The 21,080-nt window shown below is 37.6% G+C and overlaps 1 protein-coding gene across 3 annotated transcripts in view; it reads right to left on the reverse strand.

Annotated features, from left to right (window-relative positions):
* The window catches only part of TET2 (tet methylcytosine dioxygenase 2), a 136,051-nt gene that overhangs the window by 25,484 nt on the left and 89,487 nt on the right, over window positions 1-21,080 (reverse strand). For 2 of the 3 annotated variants that reach the window (XM_005681343.3, XM_013964483.2), the window contains exons 3-6: window positions 14,746-18,197; window positions 13,041-13,131; window positions 11,551-11,644; window positions 10,717-10,925 (exon numbers count right to left, since the gene is read on the reverse strand). In XM_005681343.3, coding sequence (XP_005681400.2) covers window positions 10,717-10,925; window positions 11,551-11,644; window positions 13,041-13,131; window positions 14,746-18,151 — 3,800 coding nt within the window. In that variant the 5' untranslated portion in view covers window positions 18,152-18,197. The remainder of the gene's footprint in view (window positions 1-10,716; window positions 10,926-11,550; window positions 11,645-13,040; window positions 13,132-14,745; window positions 18,198-21,080) is intronic. The other variant, XR_001295766.2, reaches the window with a different exon arrangement.

Here is a 21,080-nt window from a genome sequence, read left to right on the forward strand (position 1 = left end):
CTGACTCGATGGACAGGACTTTGAGTAAGCTCTGGGAGTTGGTGATGGACAGGAAAGCCTGGAGTGCTGCAGCCCATGGGGTCGCAAAGAGTCAGACACAACTGAGAGACTGAACTGAATTGACACTACATGTAGTATGCTATATTATCCTGTAGTATAAAAACAGAAATGTGTGTATGTATATTATACACATACATATATAACATACACAGGTATATGCAATTATTTAGTATAAGCTTATCTGTATCTTTTCTTCAACATTTTTTGGATGTTACAACTGTATTGTTACATGTAGTTTTACTATATTTACATGCATACAGTTTTCAGTTATATAAATATGCCACAAATTAACCATCCCAACACAGACGGGCCTTTGAGTGCCTTCTAGTTTTTGGCTAAAATATAGTACTGTGACTTTACAGACCAAGTCAGCTATATCCTAAGGGCAATAAACAGGCGACCAAGCAAAGAAATCAAAAATTTAAAACAAGATAAAACAAGCCAGAAGGAAAACTGTATTAATAGGTATTTTTTTTCCTAGCTGTACTGAGGTATAATTGAAAAATGAAATTGTAAATATTTAAAGTATACAATGTGATGATTTGATATAAGCATATATTATGAAAGGATTTTCCCATGAAGTTAGTTAACACATCTGTCACCTCACAAATTTATCTTTTTCTTTTCTTGCAAAGAACATTTAAGTATGACCCTTTTAGCAAACTTCAATATATCATAAGGTGTTATCAACCATAGTTACCATGTTATACATTAGAGCCTCAGATCTTATTTTATAATGAAAGATGATTATATACATATATACTTTACCAATCTCTCCCTATTTCCTTCAGGCCATAGCCTCTCACAACCACTATGCTACTCTGTTTTAATGAGTTTGATTTTTATTTGTTTGTTTTTGACTCCATGGATAATTGATACCATTAGTATTTGTCTTTTTCCATATGGCTTATTTCAGTCAGTATAATACCCTCCAAGTTCATCCACGTTTCAAAAATGACAGGATTTCCTTTTTTAAAAGCTGAATAATATTCCTGTGTGTGTGTGTGTGTGTGTGTGTGTGTGTGTGTGTGTACACAAACCACATCTTTATCCATTTATCCATTAATGGAGTCTTAGGTTGTCTCCACACCTTGGTTATAGTAAACAACGCTGCAATTGGAGAGCAGATACTTCTGAGATAATGGCTTCATTTACTCTGGATACATGCGGACAAGTGGATGGTTGCATCTTTCATTTATGTATTGTTCTCTTGACCTCACTGGACAACAACAGTCTTATTTGTAGTAACGATATTATTTTGAAGTTACTTATGTATGTTCTGACATGAAGAAATCATTGTTAAATTCAATTAAGAATTTCAGTGTAAGATGAAAGAAGTCTAAAGATAAGTAAAGATCCTGTAATCCTATGAATAGGAAATAGTATGAATTCATGGGTTAAGAAGTTCAAAATTTCTCTTTCTAAAAAAAATTTCTATATCTTCACACTGAATATACCTAAAGTAACAATATTGTCACATTAGAATTGTTACTCCAGAATTAGGCTGGATATCCTCCAAAGCCCTACTCTTGGAGAAATGTCACTATTTTACCTATTTGGTAGCTCTCTAGAGGACCTCACCAACAAGGCTTTCTTTATTTGATCTGACCTGGAGCTCACCTATTGTATACAGCCTTTTCCCCACTGGAGGTATTTGTTGACAATAGTCAGAGACAGTTGTTGAACACTGTAGCTGTCTGAGGTCTTGGTAGACAAAACTAGCTAGACTGACCAAGAAAAAGAGAGAAGACCCAAATTACTAAAATTAGAAATCAAAAAGAGGATATTACCAATGACCTTATTAAAAGCATTATAAGAGAATACTATAAAAATGATCTATTAACAAATTAGATAACATAGATGAAATGGACAAAAGTTCCAGGAAGCACAAACTACTGAAACTGATGAAATAGAAATCTGAATATATCTATAACAAAAAGACTGAATCAATAATCAAAAAACTGCCCACGAGGATAAACCCAGGAGTACATGCTTTTCCTGTTACATTTAAAGAACTGGCCCCAATCCTTTACAAATTCTTCCAAATAATATGAGAGAACCCTTCCCAATGCATCCTAGGAATCTAGTATTACCCTGAAACCATAAAACAAAGACATCAAAAGAAAACTGTAGACCAATATCTTATGAATATAGATGAAAAAATCCTCAATAAAACACCAGCAAACAGAATCCAACAACATACACAAAAAGTATACACTATAGCCAAGTAATAACTATCCCAGAAATGCAGTGTTGGTCCAGTGTACAAAAAAAAAAAAAAAAAAATCAATATTAAATACTACATTAACAAAATGAAATTCAGAAAAAGCATCTGAGAAAAGTCCAACATCCTTTTATGATAAAAATGTTCAACGTAAGAACAGAAAAAAAAATCTTCCTCAATCTGACAAAGAACATTTACAAAAACCCTACATTTAACATCATACTAAATAGTGAAAAACTAAAAGTTTTCCCCTTAAAATCAGGGATAAAACATAGATGTTTGCTTTTGCCAGTTCTGTTCACAATCTACTCTATGTTCTAGCCAGGGAAATAATGCAAAAGTGTTAAAAAAAAAAAAAAGTAAAGACACTCAGATTGGCAATGAAGAAATTATCTCTGTTCGTAGATGACAAGATTTTTGTATGTATAAATCCTAAGGAATCCACTAAAAAAAATTAATACTAATCAACTAGTTTAATAAGTTTGCAGGATACAAGGTTAATATATAAAAACCAATCGTGTAAGTGTATACTAGCAATGAACAATTCAAAAATGAAATCAAAATAATTCCACTTAAATAGTATCAAAAATAATAAATTATTTAGGAATTTGACAAAAGAAGTGTAGTACTTGTACACTGCAAACTATAAAACATCATTGAAAAAAATTAAAAACCTAAATAAATGTAAAGACATACTGTCTAATAAATAGGAAGATGTAATATTGTTAAGATATCAATAGAACCTCTGTCAAAATTCCAGATGGGGAGATTCATAAGCTGATCCTAAAATTCACAGAGACCTGAAAAGGACACAAAATAGCCAAAATAATCCTATAAAAGGAAAACAGAGATTTACACACCCAATTTCAAAACATCACGACAACTATGGCAGTCAGTGCCATGAAGTATTGGTATGAGGACAGGTATGTAAATTAATGAGATAGGAAAGTCCTGAAATGACCCATACATCTTTGTCAATTAATTTTCAACAGGAATGACAAGAAATTCAATATGGAAAACACAGTCTCTTCAACAAATGGTGCTGAGACAACTGGATAGTCACATGCAAAAGAATGAAGTTGACTTCTTATCTCACATGATAACTCAACAGTGATCAAAAGACTCAAATGTAAGAGCTAGAACTATAATACCCTGGGAAGAAAACGCTGGTGTAAATCTTCAAGACCTTGGATTATACAATGATTTCTTAGATATGACACTAAAAGTACAAGCAATTAATTTAAAAAGACAAATTGATTTCATCAAAATAAAAAACTTCTGTGCTTCAAGGATATCATCAAATGAAGAGAGAACCTACAGAATGAGAAAATATCTGCAAACCATATATCTGATGAGTTCTGGTATCCAGAACAATAAAAAACTGAGCAAAGATTTAAGTAAAGATTTCTTCAAAGAAGACAGAGAGGAATAGCCAATAGCAAATGAAATAATAACATCATTACTCATGTGAAGTGAAGTGAAGTCGCTCAGTCGTGTCCGACTCTTTGCGAACCCATGGGCTGTAGCCTATCAAGCTCCTCTGTCCATGGGATTTTCCAGGCAAGAGTGCTGGAGTGGATTGCCATTTCCTTCTCCAGGGGATCTTTCCAACCCAGAAATCGAACCCGGGTCTCCTGCATTGTAGGCAGACGCTTTACCGTCTGAGCCACAGAGCAGCCCCATCATTACTCATAGGGAAGTGCAAATCAAAACCATGAGATACACATTATACCCGCTGAAAAGGTTATAATGAAAAAGGCAGACAATAAATACTTTTGATTAAAATGCAGAAACATAAGAACCTCTATTTTGTTGCTAAGCATGAAGAGTGGTGCAGCTGTTTTGGAAAAGTCTGGCAGTTCCTCAGAAAGTTAAACAGCATTACCAAATGACTATCAATGCCATTCCTAGGTATATACCCAAGAGAAGTGAAAATATATGTCTATACAAAAACATGTACACAGATATTTTTAGCAGCCAAAAAGTAGAAATAACCAAAATGTTTATGAACTGATAAATAGAGAAAATGTGGTATATATACACAATGGAATATTATTCAGTCATAAAAAAGAAATAAAGTACTGATTACTGTGATGACAAAGTCAAACCTTTAAAACATTATAAGATATAGGAATAAAATCCTACCAAAAGAGCCAAAAGACCCGTACTCTGAAAACTATCAGACACTGACGAAAGAAAGAGAAGATGACAAAGATGGAAAGATATACCAAGACATATTCCAAGATATGTTCTTGGATTAGAAGAATCAATATTATCAAAATGACTATACTACCCAAGGCAATATACAGATTCAATGCAATCCCTATCAAATTGCCAGTGGCATTTTTCACAGAACTAGAATAAAAAAATATTTAATTTGTATGGATACACAAAAGACCCTGAAAGCAATCCTGAGAAAGAAAAATAAAGCTGGAGGAATCAGGCTCCCTGACTTCAGACTATTCTATAAAGTCACAGTTATCAAAACAGTTTGGTACTGGTGCAAAAACAGAAATATATTGACAGATCAATGGAACAGAAATAAAGCCACACATCTATGCTCAATTAATCTGTGGCTAAGGAGGCAAGAATATACAATGGAGAAAAGACAGTCTCTTCAATAAGTGGGGCTGGGAAAACTGGACAGCCACATGTAAAAGAATGAAATTAGAACACTCTCTGAAAACATACACAAAAATAAACTTTGAAATGGATTAAAGACTTAAATGTAAAGCTGAACACTAAAAACTCTTAAGAGGAAAATACAGGCAGAATACTCTTTAACAAAAATTTTGCAGCAATACCCTTTTTTGACCCACCTCCTAGTGAAAATAAAAACAAAAAAACAAATGTGACCTAATTAAACTTAAAGTCTTCTGTACAGCAAAGGAAACCATAAACAAAATGAAAAGATAACCCACAGAATGGGAGAAAATATTTGCAAAAAAAGTGACTGACAAGGGATTAATTTCTAATATACAAACAGTTCATGTAGTTCTATATTTTAAAAAAATAAATGGGCAGAAGATCTAAATAGACATTTCTCCAAAGACATACAGATGGCCAAAAAGCACATGAAAAGATGCTCAACATCGCTAATTATTAGAGAAATGCAAGTCAAAACGACAATGAGCAATAACCTTACACCAGTCACAATGGCCATTATCAAAAAATCTATAAACAGTAAATGCTGGAGAGGGTGTGGAGAAAAGGGAACGCTTCTACACTGTTTGTGGGAAATGTAAATTGGTACAGCCATTAGAGAGAATAGTATGGAAGTTCCTTAAAAAACTAAAAATGGAACTACCATAGGATCCAGCAATCCCATTCCTGGGCAGGTATCTGGAGAAAACTAGAATTTGAAAAGATACAAGAACCCCGATGATTACTGCAACACTGTTTACAATAGCCAAAACATGGAAGCAACCTAACTGTCCATCGACAGAAGAATGAATGTGATATATATATATATATATATGTATATATATATATACACACACACAATGGAGTATCACTTGGCTATAGAAAAGAATGAAATAATGCCATCTTCAGCCACATGGATGGACCTGGAGATTATCATACTAAGTGAAGTCAGTCAGAGAAAGCCAAATATCACATGATATCAGTCATGCGGAATCTAATTTTTAAAAAATGATTTACAAAACAAAGGAGCTTGGGATTAACATACACACACTACTATATACAGAAGACCAGCAAAGCACAGGAAACAGCTCAGTATCCTGCAACAATCTATATGGGAGAAGAATCTGAAAAAGAGTGAATATAAGTACAAGTGAATCACTATGCTGGATACCTGAAACTAAGACAACATTGTAAACCAACTATACTCTGCTAAAAATTAAAAAAAAAATTTAAAGTCCACACATTATGCTAAGTGGAAAAGGCCAGACAGACAGGTTAAATATTGTATGATTCTATTAATATGAAATGCCCAGAGGAGGCAAATTTATAGAGACAGAAAGTTGATCAGTAGTTGTCATTTAGGGGAGAGAAGAATGGAAAGTGACTAACCAATGGCTATGAGGTTTATATTTGGGCGTGACAAAAATGTTGCACAGCTTCATGAATACACTAATGTACTGTATTGTATACTAAAAGGGTGAATTTTATAGTCTGTGAATTATATCTAAATTTTAAAAGATCACTACATAACAAAGTGACTTCAAGGTGATTTCCTACATGAAGTGGATACTAAAAAGGCACATTTCTTTCAACAGAGGCCTTTCAAATACAGTTAGAATTTTCACGTTGTAGCCTCATTTCAACATAACTCAAAATTTGGCTAATTGTTAAATAACAAATCAGAGAAATTGTAGTAAAAATATTTGCCTATGCAACATATTTTTAAAATGCTTCAACCTCTTTGGACTTCTAACTGTAAAAAAGAAAAGAAATGTAAGCTAGAAACTAGATCAGCTATTCAAACTTATGCAAGAATAGAAAACTATCAGAATAATTTAAATGTATACAACAAATAAATTTGTACAACATTAAAAAATAAGAAACATTTCAATTTGCAAACTAATATAAACAGGTAATAATCATTGATGGATGTGCTAAGCTGTTAAGTGAAAGTTTTCTAGGAAACTTTATGATGGGTGGATCAAGCTAATAACTTCTGAAATGAACACATAATATCACTATAAATGGAACAAAGCAGATATTATGTCTCTCATGATGGGTCTAAAGAAGTAAGATTATTTCATGACCACTTATGAAGCATTCTGCTAATGGACATGTATATATACATATTTAAGTCTCTAACTACTACTGTCTAAATGATATTAGTGGCAGAGGAACAAGTTAAGCAAGTGTGCACAGTCAAATCCAGAGTGTGGGAAATTTTACAAAGCAAATCAAAATCATACAGTCTAACAAATTCCTTAAAAAGAGGGGAAACTATTCACAAGAAGCTTGTGAATCATATACTTTATCTTACAAACTGGGACACTTTTGAAAATAAAAGGAAGTTTTATCAATAATTACGTTAGACGATAGGCTTGAACTAGGGCCTACTGAAAAGTCTCAATCAAATGCAAGATACAGACTTTCTTTTTTTCAGTGTTCTTTCACTCTCTGTGTATATTGGAAATAGGATCCAGTTAGGGAATTTTAAATGTGGTCTGAACATTAAATGAATTAATGTTTGAAATTTTGAAATGAAAGATAATGGCACTGTGACTAGGTTTTGTTTAAAAAAAAAAAAAAAGAGTCCTTATCTGTTAGCGCTATACATCAGAGTGAATGTAGCTGAGATGATATGACATCTGTTTTGCTTTAAAACAGTGGCGGGGGTGGGGTTAGAAAGTGTGGCAAGGAGGATATATGTAATAGTATTGGCAAAATGTTGATAAATATTGAGGCTGTGTGATGAGTTCCTGGGGATTCATTATCCTGTACTCTCCATTTATGTATATTGGAAAATTTTTTATAATATACAGTTTCTTTAAAAGTTTAATATCACCTAGCATGGCAGAGACAGTTCTGGCTTGGACTTTCTTATAATGACAGATAGCAGTCCCACAACTCCTACTTGCCGAAAAAATACTGGTTAGGCTTAGTCCATAAAATGGACATCTCAAAGGGAGATCTTTAAAGGAGGAACAAATGGCTTGGCTCAAGGGAAATGTAAAAATTCATTCTGATTTTCCCACTGGAAGATGCTCTCAGAGTTGTTTCTGGACTCACAGTGGGTGGTTACGGTGCACGCTCGCACTGGGATTTATAACAATTCAGTGATGAGAGTCACATAGCTTTGAACATTAAAATGAGTCAGCAGCCCCAATTTGAGATTATCCTTCATTGTTGTTGTTTAGTTATTTCAGTCGTGTCTGACTCTTCGTGACCCCATGGACTGTAGCCCACCAGGCTCCTCTGTCCATAGGATTATCCAGGCAAGAATACTGGAGTGGGTTGCTATTTCCTCCTCCAGGGGATCTTCCCGACCCAGGGATAAAACCCATGTCTCCTGCATTGCAGGCAGATTCTTTTCCTGCTGAGCCACCAGGGAAGCCCTTTGACCCTGTTACCAGGAGTTTTTCAAGGCCTAAGGATAGAGAAACAATAAACAAGCTGCAATAAAAATAAAATCTCATACCATGAAAATAAATATTCTTCATACTTGGCAAATAGTAATAATAATTTTAACTTTTGCCAGATATGAAATAAAATTTTATAGGGTAGGGGAAACTTCATAAGCTGTCTGAGTGATATATGGTATGCCATTGGTTAAGTGTCTATTTGAATCATGTACTTCAAGCATATTTTTTGTTTTTTGGGGGAACTGCTGTAAGTATGAGTAGCCCAAAGCCAAAATACCATCTAAATAACTCCCCATCTTTACTTTGAAATTCCAGACCAAGTTAAGCAAAAGTATACAGACTGGCCTTTAAAATGTCTTAATATTTGCAGCACATCTTTTAATAGGTTTGTACTTGCCTCCTATTTAGACCAGTGAAACAAATTACAATTTTTTCTTAGACCCCGGCCCCATCAACATTCATCATTTTCAAATGCAAAATAATGTAATTTAGCAAAGTTTTAACATAAAATCTGACATATAGAAATAAATTCTGCTTCAGACACAATGGCATTTATAGGAATCAAAGAAAAGCCTTCATGGGAAAAATAACAGGTATTATAAAAATTAATTTCAAAGGATGTGAAATATAGTTTGCAAGAAACTTTAAGAAATGTAAACAGAACTGTCATTTTCACAAGATCTTTGGTGGTTTAGAAGTTCCAGCCACCAAGTCTAAGAGGAGGTCTGCTTTACAAACACAAGGCAGTGTCACTGAATTCCTGAGAAAAATGTTATTACCAACACCAGCTCAAGATGTCTTAATATTCATCTTCTTTCTGATTAAAGGCACCTAAAACAATTTTTTTTTAAAAGATGAAACATGAGATGTTAGGATAAATAGAATATTACTTTACACCTAAAGCAATGAAGGAGACCCCGGTTTGATTCCTGGGTTGGGAAGATCTGCTGGAGACGGGATATACTCTAGCATTCTTGGGCTTTCCTTGTGGTTCAACTCTCCCACAATGTGGGAGACCTAGGTTTGATCCCTATGTTGGGAAGATCCCCTGGAGAAGTGAGAGGCAAGCAGTTCCAGTATCCTGGCCTGGAGAATTTCATGGACATGCAGTTGCAAAGAGTTGGACATGACTGAGCAACTTTCACTTCACTTCACTTCAAAGCAGTCAACCATAAGTTTGAGTCATGTCTTATGAATCAACAACTTGGATCCTCCAATCTATCATTTGTGAAAGTGGGTTTATGGCCATAAGGTACACACCATGAAATTTCTGGATCATAACTATCATAGAAAACCAATCCACATTTTCATATTGAAACAGTAACTTTGATAGATTATTAATAGTTAATTTAGAATCCCCTCTACCTGCCCCCAATGTCCCAGAGGGAGAACCTATGTTAACATATACTTAAACCATACCAGTTAGAGTAATAGTCAGTGAAATTACAAATTTGGTTAGCAGTGGGTTACTGCAATGAACAGACAATATTTCCATAAGCTCAGTAGACTGTTTTGTAATTTGGTGGACACAGGAGAAAGGAGACTAAAAGAAGTGCAAAATTAAACTGTGACTAAAATAGTTACATAGGATTTCAGTGAAGCACTGTGAATTTCCCTGTATTTTTTTTTTAATGATATACAAGAATACCATAGCAGAAGGAAAATTAAAAAGTACCCTTTCTCAAAGTGAAGATTTAAATTTCCTGCAAGTAGATGAGATTAAAAAATAAAAAAACACAAACCATAAATTCTTGGTTGCATTAAATATATTTAAATGTATACCCTTGTTTTCCTAAATAATGTCCATCCATAGCTAATGTGTTGATTATTTAGCAGCAGTAAAAGTAGAGGCAATTTTGATTATTACAATGGAAGTAATAAACTAGATTGCAATGAAGTCAAAACCAGTTTGTTCCTACAGGACCTCTACAAGCCTTGTTGCTGATGTAGTAAAATCCTTGATCTGGAAACCCTAAAGTTTCTTACCAAGCTTACTGTCTTAAATCCTGCGACACAGAAGTGTTATCAATACTAACACGATGGCCAGGCACACAGAGCGAGCCTGCAGCGAGTGGACACACAAATATTTTCAAGTTTATAGTATGGTCCAGTTTGTGGATATACACAGACTTCCAGCAAGCTGCTTCTAACTCATAGCTACACTGTCCAAAGGTACAAAACATTACTGAGTGCACCTTCCTCAAAGTATCCATGTTAGCAAATACAAGATCCTATCGCAGGTTTGTGAAGCGGGCATTTTGAGCCCTATTATATAAACATGAAAACGCAAGTTCGACTCTTTACCCTCAAGACAATGGTCAGGCTTTTTTAGCAGCGGAGAAAGAGGAGAGGCCCCCCGGAGGCACTTACTCTTCGTTCAGGGCGCAGCGCCGGTTGGTGAGCATGCCGTACTTCCTTAGCGTCTCGGTGAGCTCCGAGTACAGCTTGTCGGCCAGAGAGACTGGGATGCCTTCCCACACCAGGATGAGAATCACGATCACCGCAGCCTCACACGTGTGGCCAGCTCGCTCCCGCACCAAGCACAGTAGCTTCTCCTCGCTGCAGCTTCTGCGAACCACCTGTTCGGGTCACCATTCCACCCCAACACCCCCACCCCAACCAAAACAAAACAAGGGTCACTTGCAGCAGAGGAGAGCATTGATTGATGTCTGTATATTTTCTCACATCTGGTCACAATTAGGTTGACATCTATCATCACATGCCACCTGCCTTTTGTTGCCCATCTATGACGCTGGGGCTTACCCTGGGGTCAGAACCAGGAGAGATGCAAATGCAGGCAGTGTGTAGCAGCCCCTCCCCAGGACACTGCAGGCCATGCTCCCTGCATTAAAGCCAGAGCTACAGGGGCAAGACTTTAAAGTTCCAGGGCTTCAAAAATGACAAGATAAAGATTAACTGCAGATTTTTAAAGGATTAGGACCTCACATGCAGGGAAGAACTATACTTCTAGTAGGCACCTGAACAGACCTCCTCCTCGCCATTAAGTTCTTTCAATTAAGTACAGTCTGTACATGGTTTTAAACTGCCTTTTTCTTAAGACATGACAAAATGATAAATATAAGCAATATTCCTTTCAACTGGCGTAAATGACTGTCTGATCTGGACAACCCAATTCTCAGGGTTAGGTGAATGAATCAAAACGCCCACGACTGAGGATCAAAGGCCTTGTCAAGTCACACTTACCCATTTGGCAATAGGACATCCCTGAGAACTTTTGCCTTCTTTACCAGTATAGATGACTCTTTCAATCCTAATAGCTTTACCCTTCTGTCCAAACCTTAAAGAAATCCACAGAAACACACACACACATAGAATTAGCAAATGAATCTGAGAGGCAACCAAAATACTGAACATTTGAGCATGATTTTATTCTATGATCACATCCTGAGAAATGAATAGTTTATCAAAAAAACCCAGAACTAAGCCAAGGAAACTGGATAACAGACTTTAAGCCTTGTATCTCTTTAGTATCAAAATATATTGATAATTGTAATGAACTGTTTTGAAATTATATGTTGGGTAAAAATAATGGGAAACTTATTTTTATACATAATTTCACAAAGCACAAAACTTTTCCAAGTTTGTTAAATTTAGTCTTCCAAGATATGTACTATTTGATTTGTCCTTTGCTGAATTTAACTATTTTAAAACTTGGGGAATCTTAATAGATTTTAGTTAGAATCTATTCCTCTAAGAATCTCTCTCACGTTGTTTAAAAGGCTGTCAAATAACTAGTATCCAGCAATTTTGAAACTATGGAATAATTCTAGAAACAGATTATACTTTCCCTTATGACCAAGACACTACTTACTACTTGCTAATAAAAGAGGGCACTTAGGAAAACTCACTATTTTTGCCAGGCTATGAGATGATTATTTAGTGAATTTCTATATGCTCATTTAGAAATAAATAATTTGGAATTGGGGCAACAATGATACAGAATATGTCCTTGCTGCCCAGAGTGCTTCCTAATGTATTTTCATGATAAAACTGCCTACCTCTTAAAGAAAAGGCACCCCAGCATAACAGCAGCTCAGCGCTGTTGACACGTGTATGAACGTCTCTCTCTGCACTGATTATCTCAGAATCTTCTACATGCAGGAGTGACCATGTAGATTCAGGTGAATACTTGCATACTTATGACCAACAGTTAAACATGAATGTAGCCATAAATAGAATCTGTTCTATTTCTATTCAGTATATCATTCTTGCTTTCTGCTCATACCAGTGGACAACTTCCTTAGAGCTAGCTACTCGTTTACAACTCGAGGTGAACTGAACTCAATGGTTCCTTTCTTATACCACCTTTCCCCTCTTTCTGACACTTTATCATCAAGTGGGAAAACCAGAGCGGGGCCTCTCTTTGCAGCCCGCGCCAGCACCCTTATGCCTGGCAGGCTGGCTGGCTGGCTGGTTCTTGTCCATGCCTGGGTTTTCTGGCATCCATCTCAAAGTGGGCAGCCTGTGCCAGCTTGCAGACTATTAGTCCTGTCAAATATTGTGACTCTCTGGTGAATAGCACAGTGTGTAGCGTTGGCAACCCTGGAATAGCTAAGCTTACTAATAATTACTCAGTTTACAATTGTTTACTGCTTTGTATGTGAAAGCTGGAAAAATTCTGACATATACAAAAGGATAACCGTTCATCTGCCCTGTGCCTTTGTGTTAATTACCTTTCTTCCATGATTTCTCTAATAGCTGCCACATTAGGACCTGCTCCTAGATGGGTATAAAAAGGACCTTCATCTTTTTCAATAATTTGCTCTGTTGAGATAATAGAAGATTATTATTTTAGACCTCAATTATACTAAATATAAAGGCTATATCCACAAAGCTTATCCCCCAACTGTACAGTAAGGGCCCTAAATGTGACTTTAAACATTTTTTTTTCCTTTAAAATGAATTGACGGACTAATCTATTAAAAAAAATGTGCGAAATAATTAAGTATATGTACATTCTGCCTGTCAGATAAAAATATATTAAATACATTTCAGATATGGGATAAGGAGCTATTTTAAACCAAGTAAGTGGAACTAAACAAAGAAAATAGTGAGGGAATTAGAATATATTATATGTAATATCAACTACAATCCAATTTTTTAAACTGAACAAAAAAATTACAGCTTACTAGAAGCCTGCCTGCTATTTGGATGTTAAAAGATTAAAAATAAAATCGCCTGTCCTATCTCACCCCCCAGGACTTTGTTCAGTTTATTATCAAGATACCTTTTTCTCCTCTTCTTTCCCCATAACATTCAATCACTCTGTTTTAAAAATAAGAACACTGAATCCAGATCCATGTCTGTATGTACTTTAGAACAACTTATGATGAGAGAAAACTTGAAGAGAGGATCAGATAAAAGGAAGAGGCTCTTGCATACCATCAGAGATGACAAGTGAGGGAAAAAAGAGTTAGTGTGATAGGAGCGAGGCGTGAAGATGAGGATAACTTACCCAGTGTTGTTTATGACATGTGTGGCACATTAGCCCCATGAGGCAATAATATTAACCACACGCCAAGGGGCAGTATGGATCCTCCCTCCATCCTCCTATAAAATGTGGGGTGTCCCATTGTGAGAAGAATAACGTGGTGTGGGTGGACTATTAGCCACAGTAGTTTAACACTGGTTTTTACAAATGTCTTCTACTGTATCCAACAACACACCTATCAAGCATCTTGAATTTTAACAAAAAGAAGCTCTTTTTTTAAAAAAAAAAAAGAAAGGGAAATACCATATTTTCTATCAAATAGATGAAATTTTAAAGAGAAAATATTATCAAAATAAATATAAATCACACAATGTTTCAAATGAATACACAGAGAAAGGGCAACTTTATGAGTATTTAGAACTTCAGCATTATAATTTCCCCCAACTCACTGAGGCAGAAGGATGATCATTTCCCCCTTAACTGGAAGTTAACCTTGTAAGACTACTAATACATTCAACCTTGAATTAAAAAAAGTATTAAAAGCTCCTATATCAATTTGCATATGGCAGTTACTTGGCCATTTTAATGAGATGATTTTATAGCTTGGGTATCTCTCCAGGAGTTGATACACAAAGAGTTAAATAGATTGATTAGTCTAAGACAGATACCTTTATATTTTAAAGGGTTTGAAGGTAGGGACAAATGAGCATGCACAATCATTTTAATTTTTTTTTTTGAAAAATTGAGTGTAAATGAAGTTCCCTCTTGCACAGCACAAGCATCTGTAATTTAAAGACAAGAAATGTAAGCTTCAGGTTTTTATGAGCCTTCACAAATTGCTGCCAGACTCAAGATTTTTAAAAAAAGAAAGAAAAATCCCATATCTGAAGACAAATTTGCTAATTCTGGATAAATACCATGTGTCTCAGTACATTTCTGGCACTTACCTACACATCTGCATGATGGGAAATCATACTGAGTCTTGACAGGTGTATCAAACAAATTTTTTATAGGAGTATCTAGTAATTTGGAAGGTGACTCTAAAAAATTATTGAGAACAGAACCAGCTGTTCTTTTGGTTGGTGTCTTTTCTGAGGAAGGCGTTGCTTGCTGCTCTAAAGCTGGGGTGTGGCTCTCAAGTTCTGCAGCAGTGGTTTGTCTAGTTAAAACAGTGACTGGCCCTGACATTTCAACTTTTACTTGCTTCTGTGATTTGAGATTAAGAGCCTTATGGTCAAATAATGATTTGACCTGAAATTGATTCAGATGCTGCTCCATGGTCTCAAGGATGCTCCGCGGCTGCGCACTGTCACAGCTGGGAGGTGGAATCTCTTGCTTGGGTATCTTTTTCCACATTTTATTTTCTGGCTGTGCTGACAGGGGGCGCATACAGGCATGGGGTTTGGATCCAGGCTCGACCTTAATCGGCCTTTGCATCTGACTATGGCAAGACTCGGCTTGGAGTTGTGTTTGCTGCTGTTCTTGCTTCTGTAAGAGGTGCCACCTCAGAGCAGCGTGCTTTTGAATGTCCTTCTGAGGTGGGGTCTGAACGTGAGTTCCTGTCTGATTGGGTACAGGGAACGCATTTGCTTGGTTTTGCATCAAGTACCTTTGCTGAGCGAGTTGTGCAGCTTGTTGACCAGACACGTCTTGGTTCCTACTTTTATATCCCTGCAGAACTGAAGCCTGTTGAGGCTTTTGTTCCTGTTGTTGAAAGCACCTGTGAAGAATATCTTGCTTAGGGGTCACATTATTTGGAAAATATTGCATGTGATGCACATTTGGGGTCTTGTTTCCTGCAAACAGTTCAGAATTTACAGTCTGTTCTTTATTGTCTGGAACCAGTTGTACATGGTTTGAACCAGAAATCTGTACTTTGCTTGCATTTGACTTCAAGATCTGGCCATAGGGGGAATTTATACTGTTTATATTCTGTACTTGCTCCAGTCCCATTTTGGGATTATGAGTCTGGAACTCACTTGATTTTGAATATTGATCTTCACCAGGAAAGCATTCTTCTACTTTAACCTGGCTAAAGAATGTTCCTTCTCTTGGCTCATCACTGTTGCCCTGGAGATAAGAAAAGGTCTGGGGCATTTGTTCTTTATTCTTCGGCTGTAATTTTTGCTGTTGTTGGTGGTTTTGAGAGAGATGTGAATTCTGGGGTAGTTGTGTTTGTGCTGCCTGCTTATGAGCCTTATGCTGTAAAAGGTGTGAATTTGAGAAGGGTTCAGTCTCTGAAATCTGTTGATTCAAGTGCTGTCTTATTGTTGGGGGCATGAGCTTCTCAGTTTGGGGATCTGGTCTCTGTTGGAAATGACATCTCGGGGCACACAGTGACTGCCTGTGAGTGTCCAGTGAAGGCTCCACTTTGGAGAAGTGCGCCTGGAGTGAGGGATTTTGGAGCTGGAGATGCTGGTCCACTGTACCTTGAGACTGCACTCGATTCATCTCAACTTGGTACCTTGGTGGCCCCTGCTCCGGCTGCATTATGTTCTGGATATGAGCCTGCCCTGGGAGCCCCCCAGGCATGTTGGAATTTCCAGTGTATTGTTTGGAGGTCATTTGATGGGAGGGGTTGGACTGATACTGAAGAATTGACCGCAGGGTTGTCTCATTACATTTCAGATGGGATTCTGCTGGATGATAGTGAGGGGCCTTCAATTCAATCCATCCTGGTTTCAGATAGCGCTGTGTTGGGAGCATGCGGTCACGTGTTTGTTCCTTGTCTTGACTCTTGAGAATCTCTTGCTGTTTGTGCCCCATCAAATGCTGGCAGTGATCCTGTGGATCTCCACCGCTACGAAGAGTCGGTGGGTTAGGCTTGAGATGTTCTGAAAGTTGTCTGGTTTTCTCAGAACCCAATGGAATAGTCATTGTCCCCGGAGTCCGACTGTCATTCTTGTTAACACAATTATTCTGAGGCCTTACTGGAAGCATCAGAGAGGGGTTGGATACATGGGCGGAGGGAGTGGGACTCTGGGGTGGTGGTGCCTCACGTTGACCCTCTATTTTAACTTCCCTTAAAAGAGTTGGGTCACTTTGGTTGGGGTAGTGATGGAGTTCTTTCAAAACCCCATCATTCAGAGTGCCGTTTCCTAGAGAAGGAAGCTGAGGAACCTGTGGAAGAGGAGGAGGGGGAGAAAGAAGCAGTTGTGATGGTGGTGGCGTGGTAGTGGCAGAAAAGGAATCCTTAGTGAACACTGAGCTTTGCTTGAAGCAAGCACCATTCATTTCGTTTTGCTTTAAATACCGTTCAGAGCTGCCGCCGGGAGACTGCAAATTGCCACTGGGACCCAAGCAGAATTCTTCACCAGAGCCTAGCTTTGCAGTTCCTTGGATGTTACTGCTTTCTGCCGGAGATGGGCATATCTCAAAAGCGGACTTCTGCTGTTCTGGTTTCTGAAAGGGGCAGGCCCCGAGCGTTGCAGCTGGTTTACTGGCACCATCTGCCTCACAGCTCTCAGTCGCCGCTGCGGCTGGCTCTGGAGGCAGCTCAGAGTTCGAGGTCTGTGGGAAACTGATCTGCCCTGAGGTATGCGCTGGGTGAGTGACCTCACAGGACAACTCATTAGTAGCCTGACTGTTAATGGCATGTATGTGAGATGTGGTTTTCTGCACCGCGATGGAAACACAATCTGGATAATATTGAGACAGTGTTTTTTCCAGGAGTTCACCGTGTGTGTTTTCCATGGAAGAGGCAGAAACTGTAGCACCATTAGGCATGAGCACGGCCTTGTTTTTGAGAAGTAATACAATGTTCTTGTCGTGGTAGTTAGCACTTTTCCCCTCCTGTTCGTTCAGAATCTGAAGCTCTGGGTTTTCAGACCCACCGCCATTGTGTGTTGGGAAACCGGTGAAATCTTTCACTTCATTTTCTTGGGCCGCAGAGCTCACAGATTCCCTCCTACCACTCACATGGGAGACGTTTGGTTGACTGCTGCCTTTGTCTGGATTTCCTTCTTGGCTTTCCCCGAAGCTCTTTCTTTCTCCATTAGCCTTTTGGTCTGGTTTCAGTTTCTTGTTCTGATGGAGCCCAGAAAGAGAAGGTTCGCTAACTGTGCGTTTTATCCCGCCATTCTGCAGACATCTGGAATACCCTCTACCTTCCTGTATGAAATCCGGACTCACGCGACTCTTCTGGCTTCCTTTCATGTGGGGTATTCCATAATAACTTTTGAAAGACTGCCACTTGCTGTCTCCATTCACTTCCAGATAAGATCTCTCGGTTAATGGGCTTCCATTCTGGAGCTTTCTCGCCAGAGGCTCTGTCTGGCAAATGGGAGACGGAGATGGTATCAGGAATGGACTTAGTCTGTTGCCCTCAACATGGTGGGTTCTGTCCTGTTCCATCAGGCTTGCTTCGGGGCCATCCAAAAGGCTGCCCTCTGAATGAATTCTAAAGAGCACAGAAACAAAAATTAAAGTACATTAATATATATCTACCACTAACAGTACACCTTACAGAAAAACTGTGGCCTTAATAATATTGCTATTCCTAGACATAGCAAACTGGGATACTCCTTTTCATGTCTCAGAGTGACAGTCAAGAGCTACTCAGGATATGCTTATTCTTGTCTTCCCAGCAACCCTCAAATATTTATGTTCACCAAAAACAAAGATCAAAATCACCAGCTAATGTGAGAAGTTCATACTGTATTAGTAAATATTATCAACTTCCTTCCCTAATAATTTTTCTTGTCCAAATGCTAAGAACAACAGAGGAAGACTACCTCCTTTCTTTCTCCTCTAGCACCTTACATATCCAGTCGCTTGCCAAGTTCTGTGGCAACTCCATTTCCTGCATATTCCTTGAATTATCTTCACTGGCATTTAGTGGCCAGATCCACATTATCTTATGGGGCTTCCCTGGTGGCTCAGAGGTTAAAGTTTCTACCTGGAATGCGGGAGACCCGGGTTTGATCCCTGGGTCAGGAAGATCCCCTGGAGAAGGAAATGGCACCCCACTCCAGTACTCTTGCCTGGAGAATCCCATGGAGGGAGGAGCCTGGTTGGCTATTACAGTCCATGGGGTCGCAAAGAGTCGGACACGACTTGATTGCTTCACTATCTACTGCAGTAGTTTTTTTAAAGATTTTTCTCCTGAACACAGCTGTCCTCTTCCCAGTCTTGCAAGGATCCTTCAAACTGCTATCAAAGGGAATGTTCTAAAATGCAAATCTGGTGTCATACCGTTCTTCACACACTTTGGTGGTGGTTTGGTTTCTAAGTTGTGTCCGAGTCCTGCAACCCCATGGACTATAGCCTGCCAGGCTCCTCTGTCCATGGGATTGCCCAGGCAAGAATGCTGGAGTGGGTTACCATTTCCTTCTTCAGGAGATCTTCCCAACCCAGGGAACGAACCTGGGTCTCCTGTATTACAGGCAGATTCTTTACCGACTGAGCTATCAGGGAAGCCTGCACACTTTACTAACTCTTATTGCCTGCATCAGCAGTTCTCAAACTCTTCACCCAAACCACCTGGAAGACAAGGCACGGTCCCTGCAGTGTTAACATTCCAGGGGATGGCATATAGGGGTGAAAGTAAATTTATATGCCCTTTCTAAGTGATTCTGTATTTTCCTCCAAAGGATCCGGCTGCTTCCTTCTTCTGCGAATTCCTGCCTAATAGACATTGTTTTTCATATGCAAGTTTCCATTCTTCTGTCCTCCTACTTGCTCCCACAGATTATACTCCAACCATAACAACAGCTTATAAATACCCAAACACTGTAAGCTGTTTCAGACCTCCACACTGTTGTTTTATCTCCTAGAATGCCTTCCTAGTCCCCTTATCATGCCCAGTGACTTCTGTATCCAGCTAAAACTGTCTCAGATCACCTTCTCTAGGGATTACCTCCTGATTTTCCAGAAGAATTAATCACTCCCATTTCTATTCTCCTTCTTTACCTTATAGTCTACTGCTGAACACATCACATGTAATTGTATCTTGCTTGGTCTCTATTACTGGACTGTGAATTCTTTAAAAATATCCTACTCTGTTTATTTTTGTGCTTACTATACAGTAAACATCTAATCAGTTTCACTTAGACTGATATAACTTTATTCATCTTGAGTTCATTTCTTTATTCAGTCATTCATTCAAACATTTTTGAGACCAATATTGATGGACATTTCAAAGTCCAAACAGTAGGGAATGCAGGATGAAATGGGCACTAAAAATAAAAAATAATCCATTATATAAAGTGAATGCTGCCCCATTTATTATGGAGTCATGCTTTATTTTCCCACAGTTTTTCTCATTAAATTTATTTTAAGGATGTAAGCAGAAAAAGAAATCAAGACTACTTTCCCTTTGGGCTATAAAAAAGGTCTATTAAAATAGCCACTGCCTACTAACCAGGACAAATGAAACAGAGGAAGAAATAAATATTGGAAAGCAACACTAAAGTTACCATTTGCAGAGAATAAGATTGTACACTGGCCAACCAAGAGAATTAACTGAAAAATGGTTACAAAGGATAAAAAAAAAAATAAAAATTAACCACATTGGTACCTAATAGCAACAACTAGTCAGAAGCTTTGGTGAAATAAAAAACTGTAAACTTTTTTTAAACACTAAGAATACACTTAAAAAGATATGTGAAAGACCTATCTGGATAAAACGTTAAAACAAGACTGAGGGATCTACAAACACAAACACAAAACAAGTAGAAAGGTAATATATCTTCTTACACAGTGGTCAAATCAACCAATGCATTTAATATATTTTCATAAAAATACTCGCAGAATGTTTTGAGGAATTAAGAAGCCAGACTCTAAAGTTTATGTGGAAAAATAAACAAATTGGATATCCAGGGATAATGTGAAAGAGAACTGTGATGCAACGTGAGCAGGGCAGTGGCCAAATTGAAAGATACTAAAAAGCAACAAAAGCTCTACTTAGAACAGCTTGTACTTGCACATCAATAGATACTAGGGTGTTTATAAGATCAATGGAATAGAATATAAAGAAATAGATTCAAACATGCATAGAAATATTGTATAAGGTAATATTAGATCAATAGGATAGTATTCTGAAAAAATTATGAAGTTGGATTGATTCCTTATCTCTTATATCAAAATGCATTCTAGATAGATTTAACATCTGAATATGGAAAACAAATCACTAAAAAATTTAACAACAGTCTTACAAAACTTAAAAGCATCATCTAATGACTGGAAAAGTTCTTTGTAACACAAAATCTGAAGCCATGAAAGATGAGGAAGTTCAGTAAAGTGTATGCATGCAAACATAAGCCCCTAAGCAAAGTCAAAAGTC

The sequence above is a fragment of the Capra hircus genome, chromosome 6 (genome assembly GCF_001704415.2).
Source record: "Capra hircus breed San Clemente chromosome 6, ASM170441v1, whole genome shotgun sequence".
Classification (NCBI taxonomy): Eukaryota; Metazoa; Chordata; class Mammalia; order Artiodactyla; family Bovidae; genus Capra; species Capra hircus.